This window comes from Protopterus annectens, chromosome 9.part0 (genome assembly GCF_019279795.1).
Source record: "Protopterus annectens isolate FY-2018-M chromosome 9.part0, PAN1.0, whole genome shotgun sequence".
Lineage (NCBI taxonomy): Eukaryota > Metazoa > Chordata > Ceratodontiformes > Protopteridae > Protopterus > Protopterus annectens.
In genome coordinates, this window is record NC_056743.1 from 671,197,323 (window position 1) to 671,209,910 (window position 12,588).

General features: G+C 48.5%; 1 protein-coding gene across 6 annotated transcripts in view; it reads right to left on the reverse strand.

Moving 5' to 3' along the window:
- BAG6 (BAG cochaperone 6) overlaps window positions 1–12,588 on the reverse strand; it is a 2,260,316-nt gene that overhangs the window by 1,029,354 nt on the left and 1,218,374 nt on the right. For all 6 annotated transcript variants that reach the window (XM_044083264.1, XM_044083261.1, XM_044083265.1 and 3 more), the window contains one exon: window positions 1,176–1,482. In XM_044083264.1, coding sequence (XP_043939199.1) covers window positions 1,176–1,482 — 307 coding nt within the window. The remainder of the gene's footprint in view (window positions 1–1,175; window positions 1,483–12,588) is intronic.

The following is a 12,588-nucleotide window of genomic DNA, read 5'->3' on the forward strand; positions in this document are numbered from 1 at the left end:
ATAAAGTGGCATTGGTTTCACAGGCATAAAAAAAGCATCATAAGCTGAAGGAAGGGCATAAATTATGACTAAAAAGCAAACAGTCAAATCATAAAAAATTATGTCATCAACAAATATCTAGGGACAATGGCAATTTAAACTCGTGAGTAGCATGTACCTTCAAAGTGAAAAAAGCATATTCTGTAGCACATCCATTTGTAAAGAGCATGCATAGGCACTACAGAGAGATTCACTATACCCACTATACAGTATACACCTTTCACTCTTATTGAAAATACTACCAAGTTTTATAGCCTTCAGACAAATTACATGAAAGAACTTATAAAAGTACAATGACTACTTAGAGGAAAAAAAATCACAGGGTTTAAAAATAAACTATTCAGAAATGTACTGGGAATAATCAATTATTTCTTACAGGTTTCTCACAGGTGACCTATGCCTGGCTCATGAAGTAATATCTGACCCAGGTCTATTTGAAAGAATATGCCCACAATGCAGTCTTTGGGGGAGGGGTGAACACCAGATAGAGGAACCTAATGCTGAAAGTTTCAATGCAAGACAGGTGACAGACTTTACACAATATCTTCAAAAATAATCTATACCAATATACATACATACAGACACACACTATATATACACTTACACATATTTACTCACACACAAATATGCATGAACATGTTTTTGTGCATATAGTGGTAAGTAGAAAATACCAACAAGCTGTGGAAAACAAGCTTCTGGAAGGACAGTAGGTCATAAGCTTGACAAAAGTAAACAAAAATATGAAAACACGGATGCACCTATGTTCAACAATGAAATGACAATGTGCATATGTTCCACCTTGAAGTGCAGACATAAGAATTATTAAATGATTAAGCTGGATGCTTACACTCATGCACACAAATGGGCCAAGGGTAAGCATACCCCTTTCCCATTTCCTCCCACACAGGAGGATTTGAGTATAGTTGAGTTTAAACAGATAACCCTGTTAATTTTAGGGAATTTCACTGGACTGATTTTTCTGAGTATATAGTGTGGTACAAAGTTTGTGTTGTTACCTTATTACCTTGAAGCAAAAGCCATTTGACAGTCAGACTATGCATCTATATTTTGAAAAATTAAGAAGGAAATGTAAATATTACTTGTATGAAAACTGAGTTGTGTTACTGACAACATACCTAGAGCTCCACTTGAACCTGGTTCAAAGATACTGCTGGCCCCACTTAGTCTTTGTATGAAACTGGCAATGCTTTCTGTGCTGCCCTGTTGAGCATTCAAAGTACCCATCACAGAAGACAGAACGCCCTGTACCACACTAGTGAAGAACTCTGGAGTAAGTGAATCACTGGTAGCACCACTGCCTGGAGGCCTGCTTTCTTCCCTTTCACCTCCCGCATGTGTGTCTGTTTGGAGAGGAGTCTGTGCTTCAGCATGCTCTTGGGTTGACTGTGTGTTGACCTGATGTCCTGCAGCTCCCTGTGTAGCCTGGAAAACAATGCCTCAAAAATATTAGTGATTAAGTTCATACATAACAGTGTTATTATTACATTTCTTAACAACTGTTAGCAGCAGCATTTCAAATATGTGTCAGTCTACTGTAATGAAAGTATAACCAACCTCCAGCCAGAATATGCCACTCTGACAGCAAAATGTAAAACTTTTAGTTATGTACTCACCATAACTTCAGATGTTTGGAATCCATCTCGCCTACATTCTGACTGATGGGCTCGGAGCCGATCCCTCGGCTCCGACTCGGCACGCTTATGCTATAGAGCGAGGCCTCTAATTGGCTGAGCTATCTTTATCCCAGGATGCACCAACACTAATCCCCCAGATCTTGTTTGTCCGCATTCATGCACACATGCACAGCTTGATTATATAACATTGTTAGATGTTTCAAGATGAAACAACAGGATTCGGACCTTCTGATATCCTCTGATCTCCAAGGAAGGGGGAAGGAGGGTGGTTATTAGGAATGTAGTAGATGGATCCCAAACATCTGAAGTTATGGTGAGTACATAACTAAAAGATGCTATGTGATCCAATCTCGCCTACATTCTGACTGATGGGACAGCGTCCCTAGCACCTAAATCCCGGGTGGCTCATTGGAAAACACTCCTGAGCACTGTGGAACCAAATGAAGCTCGTCCTCTAGATGCCACATCTAATTTGTAGTGAGAAATGAAGGTATGCGGGGAAGACCATGTAGCCGCAGCACAAATGTCACCAACAGCAAGCTTAGAATGAAATGCTACCGAAGTAGCCATAGCCCTTGTAGAATGAGCCCTGACAGAGGTGGAAAGCTCCTTGTTAGAATAAACATAAGCTTGAATAATACAGTCCCTGATCCATTTGGCAATAGTGACCTTTGTGACCGCGTTGCCCAATTTGTTTTCTGCAAAGGACACAAACAACTGATCTGTCTTCCTTGATTGTTTGGTCCTATCCAAATAAAACGTGAACTGTCTGTGGACATCTAGTGTGTGGAAAATAAATTCCGCTTTATTGGAGTATTTTGGGAAAAAACTGGGAGCTCTAATGACTGTTGCAAGCATAAAGTAGAACAGACTTTAGGAACAAAAGAAGGATTTGGTCTGAGGGAAACTCTGTCTGTATGAAAAACCAAGTACGGGGGTTTCACTGACAAAGCTTGAAGTTCTGAAACCCTTCTGGCTGAAGTAATTGCCACTAGAAAAGCTGTCTTCCATGATAGAAACTTTAAATCACAGGTAGCTGCCGGTTCAAAGGGGGAAGAAGTCAAGGCACGTAATACTATATCGAGATCCCATGGAGGTGCAGGATGAGAAACCGGAGGTCTTAATAGAGCAGCACCCTTCAAGAAGGTCTTACACAACCTGTTGCTCATTAAGGGTGGGTCTATGGATTCATGAAAATTAGAAATCTCTGCCAAATGTACTTTGATGGTAGAAACAGAAGAGCCTTGGTTGAAAAGAGAGGTTAGGAACTTGAGTACTTCTGCCACGGGAGTTGAAATGGGGTCCAGGCCCCGGAGTTGAGCCCATATAGCAAATCTTTTCCATTTGCTAGAATACAGTTTCTTCGTAGCAGACTTGTGGGCTGAAGACAATATGTGCACTACATCTGGGTCTAGTGCATGTCTCCTGACTATGGTTGGAAGAGGAGGAGCCAGGCCGTCAATCTTAATGTGTGTAGGGACTGGTGTAGCAGTCCCGACTGATGAATCAGTAGGTCTGGGACTTGGTCCAGGAACCATGGACCTTCCAGAGCATGTTTCCGAAGATAGGGAAACCAGACTTGACGAGGCCAGTAAGGAGCAATTAAGATCATCTTGCTCCCTAAGAGAGACGCCTTCTGAATTACCTTGGGTAGGAGAGGAACTGGAGGGAAGGCATAAAGCAGGCCGATGGGCCAAGGATGGACTAACGCGTCCATAGGGCTCTTCCCCTGAGCCGGGGTTAGGGAGAAAAAATCTTTGTACTTCGCATTCAGAGGAGTCGCGAAGAGGTCGCAGCACGGAACTCCCCATTCGATGAAAATCTGTCTTGTAATAGTCATGTTCAGAGACCATTCGTGAGGAGAGAGGATGGTTCTGCTCAACCTGTCGGCTATGACATTGGATTTGCCCGGTATGTGAGTAGCCACTAGGAAGCGCTTGGTCGAGACTGCCCATTCCCAGACCCTCATCGCTTCTCTGCAAAGAGGATAGGATCTGGTCCCTCCCTGCTTGTTCAGGTACCAGACAACTGACATGTTGTCCGAGTGAACAGCAATTACGCCCTGAGGGAGGTAATAGTGAAGGGCTTGAAGGGACAGGAGTACTGCTCTCATTTCTAGGATGTTGATGTGGAGAGAGGTCTCTTCCGGATGCCATTTGCCCTGGACTGACCTGCCCAGGGAATGCCCACCCCGTCTGGGAGGCGTCCGTGGTCAAAGTGGCTGCCGGAGGAGGAAGAACAAAGGGTCGTCCCTGATCCAAATTGGAGGACACTAGCCACCAGCGAAGGTCCCGTCTGCAAGATTCTGTGATCCATATTAGATGATTGAGAGGGAGTTCCTGAAAGGACCACTGAGTTGAAAGAAGCCACTGGAGGATTCTCATGTGTAACCTTGCCAAGGGAACTAGCAGAACTGTGGCAGACATCGATCCTAATAGTTGCATGACCATTCTGGCTGAGGCTTTGGACCTGGGGAGTAAGGCTCGAACCTGATTTTGTATGATTTGAATTCTGTCTGCAGGTAGATAGACCCGCATCTGGTTTGAATCTATCTCTGCCCCTATGAATCTTATTCTTTGAGATGGCCGTAACACAGACTTTGGCCAATTGAAGGTGATTCCAAGGAAATTGCTCAGTGATGTTGTGGCTTGCAGGCTCCGTAGAAGTAGATGCTTGGAGGTGGCAGTTAGAAGCCAGTCGTCTAGGTACGGAAACACTTGGAATCCTAGACTCCTCAAGTGAGCAGTCACTACTGCCAAGCATTTGGTGAACACCCTGGGGGCTGTGGTGAGACCACAGGGCAGCGCACGGAACTGAAAATGACTGCCTCCTAGGCTGAAGCGCAAGTGTCTCCTGGACGTTTGATGTATTTTGATATGGTAATACGCGTCCTTGAGGTCTATGGAGCACATCCAAACACCTTTCTCCAACAACGGGAGAATGGTTTGTAAAGTGACCATCCGGAACTTGGACTTCTTGACTGAACGGTTTAGGTTGCTTAGGTCCAAAATGGGCCTCAAGTCCCCGGTCTTTTTTGGCACTAAAAAGAATCTTGAGTAAGTCCCTAATCCGATCTGGTCTGCGGGGACCGGTTGGATGGCTCCTTTTTGCAGCAGTTTTGAAATTTCTATGGCTGCGGTATCCCATTAACTGGGTGGTGGGTCCGGGATTCTTTTGGACTGAGGGGGGGACAACAGAATGGGATGGAGTAACCTCCGGCGATAATTCGAAGCACCCATCGGTCCTGAGTGATCCCTTCCCAGGCCTTCAGGTGCTTCGAAAAACGACCCCCGACTGGCTCCAGAGCAGCACAGTCGGGCAATCCCTCAGGGACTATGAAAAGTTGAAGAGCCACGAAAGGACTCGCGGCCTCCAGTGTTGCGGGGGCCTCTGCCGCCTCTGGGACGGCGTCTTCCTGATGAATTTCCCCCTCCTCTGCCTCTGGAGGGGGAACCTTCCTGCTGAGAGGGGTAAGACTTCTGATCTCCGAACCACATCTTCCCTCCTCTTTAGCCTTGGGATAAGGCCGAAAGGGAGTGGAAAATCGTGCCTCACGGCAGTCAGAGTCTTACCCTCCTGTTCACAGCGGGTAAGTGTGTCTTTCACCTTGGGCCCAAACAGGAGGACCCATCAAAGGGGCCGCGAATGAAGACTTGAAGGCCTCCGCGAATGACACAGGCGGAGCCAGGCTTGTCTCCGAGAGCAATGCCTGTACCCACCGCCTACTCGCCTTCGCCGCATACGAGATGAGCCTCATGGACGAGTTCGAAATGGATGACATCGTAGCCAGCTGATTTCCAACCGTCTGGGCCAGCTCCTCAGGCAGGTTACCTAAGAGGGTATCGGACAGCTCCTTAATCAGATCCCTCTGGAATCTCGTAAAGTGCGTCAGGTAGTTCAGAGACCTCAGGGTAAAGGCCGCTGAACTTAGGGTGCGCTTGCCGCATCGATCCATGCTCCTAGACTCCTTATTAGGAGGATGGACGGACGTAGAAGCCTCTGCTACATCCTGCTGTGTAGCAGATGCCACCACCATAGCATCCACAGCCACACCTTTCGTAAGGAACTCTCTATCTGGGGGTGCTGAAAGAAATTTGTTTGGACGAAAGGGCACCGTTCCACAGAGTCCGGGTGTTCCCACGCCTTCGACAGATCAAATCCAAGAGCTCGCCGAGGGTGGAGACACCCAGGAGGCGGAGGGCTGAGCCCCAAGGCCTTCAGGAACACCGACTCATCAGCAGAGGGAGGTTTGGACTGCCAGCCGCCTCGTTGTTTTAGGGCTTCCAGGATGCCTGCAAAGGAGACATCATCCAAGGACGACTTGGGGGACCCCTCTGCATCATCGAGATCGGTGTCAGATGTCAAAGACTCGTCAAGGGAGTCAACGTGCTTCCTCTTGCACGCTTTTCCTGGGAGGTTCTTCCGAAGAGGCTTCAGAAGGACCTCCAGGAGGGGGGAGAAACCCCAGCGGGGGTAACCTGAGGCCCAGGGGCTCCGCTATCTGCGGACAGGGGGACTGCCAACGACCCAGTCTCCAAATGTAGGAAAGGAGCTGGGAAACTGTGGAGGTAGCCAATGAAGATTTGGCTAGAGCACTCCTCATAGCCCTGAAGGCGGGACCACCAGAATCCTGGGAAGGTCCCCCCTCCGTGGCCATGACAGTGGACGGTACTCCCGCCGACGCACCAAGAGGGAGACTTGGGACCAAGGTATCAATCCCAAGCCTCCCCAGGGCCAAGGAAGAAGTCCGTGCACTGAACTCCGACCCAGGAGCCGGAGTCGGAGCAAGGGTCGGGCCTGACCCTAACACCTCCACTGGTTCCACCAACACCTGCTCCAATGGTGCCAAGCTGTTGGAGGAGGAAGTACAGTAAGGAGTGGACCATCGGCTCTGAAGCCAAATGGGCTGGAGCCAAAACCATCTTTTGGAACACCGGAGACTGGAAAAGTCAAAGGAGAACCCTGTCGATGTCCGAATCAGACATCCTGGAAGATCTCGAGGATACCGATCGGGCCGAACCGATTTCTCCATCGGCTCCGGGCTCGGGACCGCTCGAAAGGACTCCAATTATCGGCCCGAGGAAACCTTCAAGGAAATTTCCCTCGGCCGATAAGGACTTCGCCCGAGGGGAAGTGTCTGAGCCGATGACCTTGTCGGCTCCAATATCAGTGGAGCCGATGAGGGTGACCGCCTCGATGCTCCAGACCTCGGCTCAAACCAGAGGGGTCGAGGCTGGAGGCATCGAGGCAGACTGTTCGACCTCGGCCCAAGTCCGTGGAGCCGATGGAGAAGTCTGCTTAGCTTTTTAGCCGCCGGTTCCGACTGACTGGTCGGAGCCGGCTTTCTCTTCTTAGAAGGAGACGGAGAGGAAGATAAAGCCTCCTCGAAAGAAGGCTTGATTAATCCTTTAAGGATTAATTTGTTTTTCCTCTCCTGGAGGACTCGAGAGGAAAACGCATGGCATACACTGCACGATTCCTGGAGATGTTTGGCGCCAAGACAATAGACGCACGAGGAGTGGTCGTCCGTTATGGACATTTTGAACCCACACCTCGTGCACTTTTTAAACCCGGAGGGTTTATGTTCCTTAGACATAGTTGCAAGAAAAAACAGACCACAACAGTAAACTTTAAGACAGCTTTAAGACACAAGTACAAATAAGTATGCCCATAACTAAGAATATTTTAAACTGAAAAACGTTTTCTTTTTTTTTTTTTTACACAGAAAAAGAAAGGGAAGAAAACGAGGGTCAAGACCCTCTAACTCAAACGGGTACTTGACCCACAGACAACCACTAAAGTAGTTAGTACAGGGGAGGGCCCCTCTAACTTAAACGGAACCTTCTCTGACAGGAAAATTTAAGCAAAATTTAATAAAACAACAGGAGACACACTCGTACACAAAAAATAGCCGTTAAAACAGCTTTTGGGTTGAAAAGAGTGAACTACTGACAGGAAAAGAGACTATTAATATAGTACTTAGCCCAGCCAATGTTGAGACCACGTCCAAGCTCTGTAAGCGGCAAACGAGATCTGGGGGATTAGTGGTGGTGCATCCTGGGATAAAGATAGCTCAGCCAATTAGAGGCCTCGCTCTATAGCATAAGCGTGCCGAGTCGGAGCTGAGGGATCGGCTCCGAGCCCATCAGTCAGAATGTAGGCGAGATAGGATCACATAACATCTATTCTTCTCTAACCACCTTCTCAAAAGTATAAAATCTCAAATGGATCTCTGGCCAACCAACAGATGGGGTCAGATTTTCCCTTCCTCTCTGTTCTTTTGTTTAAGGAATCAAAAGTTACAAGAAGAAATGATTACCCCTCTGGAAGGTGGAGTAAAACTCACAGTTGAAAATTAACTTGCCAAATAAAATTTAGAGTTTTATCTCACAGAGACTGATGAATCTACATATCCACTGAGTGAGATATTCCAAATATTACTACCACCACAGGTACTATACACACAGCCATATTGCAGTTTCAAGGTAGCATCTGTAAAGTAACACAAATAAAACAAATCCAGAACAAAATATACAGACTTGTGTGATCACACAGTGCTTATGCAATGCTGAAGAAAGAAAATTGTGTAAGGTAATAAGCATAACAGTACATTAACAAAGCAACTATGAAAGACTTCATTTGCGTTTACCCGCCGCATGAACCTGCATGGAAGAGTTCAGCTAGAAAATCAAGGACCATTTGGATAGAAGCAGTGAAAGGATCTATGTCCCTTCCTTGAGCCCAATAGGCGAAACGTTTCCACTTACTCAAATAAATCTTTCGAGTGGAAGATTTATGGGAAGCTATCAAAATATCTCGAACAGAGTGAGATATTTGAGGAAGCCTGGCTAAGGTTGGAACTGGAGGAACCAAGCAGTGAGGTTCAGGGAGGGGAGGGAGCGATGTAACTGACCCGACTGATGGATCAAAAGATCTGGAACTAGGTCCAGATGCCAAGGTCGCTCCAAAAGAAACTGATGTAGAAAAGGGAACCAAACCTGTCGAGGCCAGTATGGAGCAATGAGGATCAATGAGGCCTTCTGAGCGATAGCTTTCTGTATCACTTGAGAGATTAGTGGGAAGGGAGGAAATGCATACAGAAGTCCCCGGGGCCAAACTTGGACTAGAGCGTCTCTGCTGGGTTGGCCTGGTAAAGGGAATAGGGTGAAATAATCTCTGCACTTGCTGTTTTGGGGGGTAGCAAAAAGGTCGCAGCAAGGCTGACCCCACTTGAGAAAAATTTCTCTCACAACAGAGTCTTTCAGAGACCACTAGTGAGGCATGAGGATAGCTCTGCTCAACTTGTCCGCGATTTGATTGGACTTCCCGGGGATGTGCGTTGCTATCAGAAAACGCTGAGAAGAAATCGCGCATTGCCACAGTCTGAGTGCTTCTCGACACAGGGGGTAGGACCTGGTTCCGCCTTGTTTGTTGATATACCACACTACAGACATATTGTCCGTCTGGATTGCTATCGTTCCCAAGGGAAGAGAGTCTTGAAGGGCTTGCAACGCTATAAGCACTGCTCTCATCTCTAGAACATTTATGTGCAAGTGGCATTCTTCTGGTTGCCATGTGCCCTGGACAGTTCTGCCCTGATAATGCCCCCCCCACACGATCAGGGAGGCGTCCGTTGTCAGAGTAGCAACCGGAGGGGGAGGAACAAAGGGTCTTCCCAATAAGAGCTGAGGGGAAGACATCCACCACAGAAGATGATTCCTGCAGGTTTGCGTGATCATAATGGTGTGGGACATCGGAAGTTGCTGGTATGACCATTGTGTGAAGAGCATCCATTGAAGGATTCTCATGTGGAATCTGGCTAATGGAAGCAAAGGTATGGCAGCCGCCATAATCCCCAATACTTTTAGAACTAACCTGGCTTTGACTTTGTTGCTGCTGAAGATGAGCGAGACCAGTTTTTGTATGTCTGTTATTCTCTGATCTGTTAGCCTGGCAGACATGTTGACTGTGTCTAGAATTGCGCCTATGAAGGTAATAACACGACAAGGCGACAAAACAGACTTTTCGCAATTTATTGAAATGCCTAAGTTTTGACAAGTGCGAAAGGTGTAGTCCCTGGCTGTTAGAAGAAGATGCTCGGTGGGAGCTGTAAGGAGCCAGTCGTCCAAATATGGAAACACCTGGAATCCTTGACGTCTCAGGTGAGAAGCTACCACTGCCATACATTTGGTAAACACCCGGGGGCAGTGGTGAGTCCAAAGGGCAGGGCTCTGAATTGAAAATGACTGGTTCCCAGCCTGAAGCGGAGAAATCTTCTGGAGCCGCCTGTTCATTTTATATGATAGTACGCATCCTGAAGGTCTATAGAGCACATCCAGTTTTTCTTCCCAATAGGGGAAGGATGGACTGTAGCGTGACCATCCGAAATCGTGTTTTCTTGACTGACTTGTTCAAGATACTGAGATCCAAAATTGGTCTCCAGTCCCCTGTTTTTGGAACTAAAAGAACCTGGAGTAGATTCCGGATCCTTGCTGGTCTGCTGGAACTGGTTGAATTGCTCTTTTGCAAGCAGTTTTGAAACTTCCAAAGCTGCAAGATCCCTTTGAGCGGTGGAACATCTGGAAGGGATTTTTTGATCGGTTTGGAATGCAAAGAAAGGGAATGGAATAGCCTTCGAAATGATGGACTGTACCCACTTGTCTCGAGTTAGGGATAGCCAGGCTTCTGGGTACAGTGACAATCTTCCCCGACTGCCTCCGAAGGTGGACAGTCGGGCAACACCAGGGATGCTGAAAGGGCTTATCGGAGAAAGTTTCTCGATTGCCCTGGTTCTGGACCCCCTGCCTCTAGGGCGGCGCCTACCATTGTTGTTCCCCCTCTGCCTCTGGCGGGAACCGACTCTGTGCGCCAGGCTAAGTCCCTTGAGATTGTTTATGGAACCACATTTTTCCACTTTTCTGGCCCTTTGGGGTAAGGCCTAGAAGGAGTAGAAAACGGACTCGACGGCAGAAAGAGTCTTGCCATCAGTCTCGCACCTAGTCAAGGTTTCTTTCAATTGAGGACCAAAAAGAGATGATCCATCAAACGGGGAATTAGTGAACGACGTTTTAAAGGGGGCCGCAAAGTTGCATAACCGCATCCAGGCATGCCTACGTAAGGCCACTCCTGTTCCTGCGGCCCTGCTCGCTCCATCAGCCGCATACGAAAGGAGGCGCATGGAGGAGTTAGCTATGGAGTTCAGGGTAGCCAGCTGAGTGTTCATCTTGTCTTGAAAACCCGCAGCTGTAGGATCCTTTAACATATCACTCGCTTCTTTGATCAAGTCCCTTTGAAGACTAGTAAAATGGCATAGGTAGTTCAGCGAACGCATTGCAAAGGTCGCTGACGAGAACATCCGCTTCCGCACCTGTCCATGGACCTAGATTCCTTGTTAGGTGGATGAACAGGCACTGAAGGATCAGCTAGTTCCTTCTTAGTGGCAGCAGCAACCACCATAGCATCCACAGAAACTCCTTTTGTCAGAAATTGCTTATCTGTTGGTGCTGTGATGAATTTTGAGGGTCTCCTGGGAGTGGGGTCCACTGAATCAGGAGCTGTCCATGCCTTTTTTGCTACCACCTGCATGAGGGGGTCAAAGGGGGGAGACACCCAGGAGGTGGAAGGGCGAGAGCCAAACGCCTCAAGGTACACAGATTCATCCTCCGAAGGGTTGAGGGCTGGCCAATTTCCCCTGTTTGAGGATTTCTAGAATGTCTGCAAAAGAGACATCTTCAGAAGGGGAACGGGGGGAACCCTCGGAATCCTCTAAATCTGTGTCAGAGGTGACGGACTCAGGTGAGTCAATGTGTTTCCTCTTACACTTTCTCTTCCGAGGGGGCTCTTCTGCCAAATCAGGAGAGGCCTCGAAGAGGATGAGATCCCACAGGGGATTCCTGAGGAGCTGGCTCTCTGCGGTCCGGGATGAGGGAGTGAGTCGACTTGACCTGAGGCACCGTAGAGGGAGGGGCGGACGGAGCCGACTGTGGAGTAGAACCAGGTTCTAACACACTCCGCATGACCTCGAACGCACCCCTGTCAGGCAGAGCCAGAGGTCCCCGCCCGAAGCTGAGAACCTCCTCGGCACCGACAGTGATGGCTCGAGGTCGATGTCGGAGCCGAACTCACCAGCGCCCAAGCTCCGAGAGGAAGAGCGGGGTCGGACAAGGGTCCGATGCCACTCACCCCCTCGGAGCCGACGAGGGAAGTCCGGCGCCGAGATTCTTCAAAGGAAGAAATCGTAGCCGATGACGGAGCCGAAGACATCTGTATCGGCTCCGACGCTACCACAGTCTCGGTTCAACGCCTGCCCGAGCTCAACGGAGTCGGAGGAGGAACATATTGATGGACAGGGGCAGGCATCGACTGATGAGTCGGGCTCTGAAGCATTTGGGCCAGTGCCTCGGACTTAAGAAGTCGACTCACTACCCTCTGAAGGTCATGATCCGACAGCCTCGATGACCTAGAGGAGTGAGATTTATGGCTCCGCTCAGACAGCAGAGGAGATGCTGGAGCCGAATGAACGGAGCCAAGGGATGGTGACCTAGATCTCTTCTAGATGTCGGCTCCGAAGGTCTGGTCGGAGCCGACAAGGAATTTTACCTCGGCTCCAGCCGGAGCCGAGGAACCACAGAAGTGTAGACTCATCGGCTCCAGCCGGCCGATGCAGACGTAGGTTTAGTAGTTTTAGGTCTCGGCTCAGTAGCTGGAGCTGAGGACCTAGAAGCCTTGGAGGGCTTCCCAGAGACAGAGAGGGAATCCTCAGGCTTGAGTAGACCCCTTAGGATCAATTTGTTCTTTCTTTCCTGCAGGACCCTGGGACTGAAGCCGTGGCATACAGCACAGGAGTCCTGCAGGTGCAAAGGCCCCAGGCAGTAGACACAAGAAGTGTGACCGT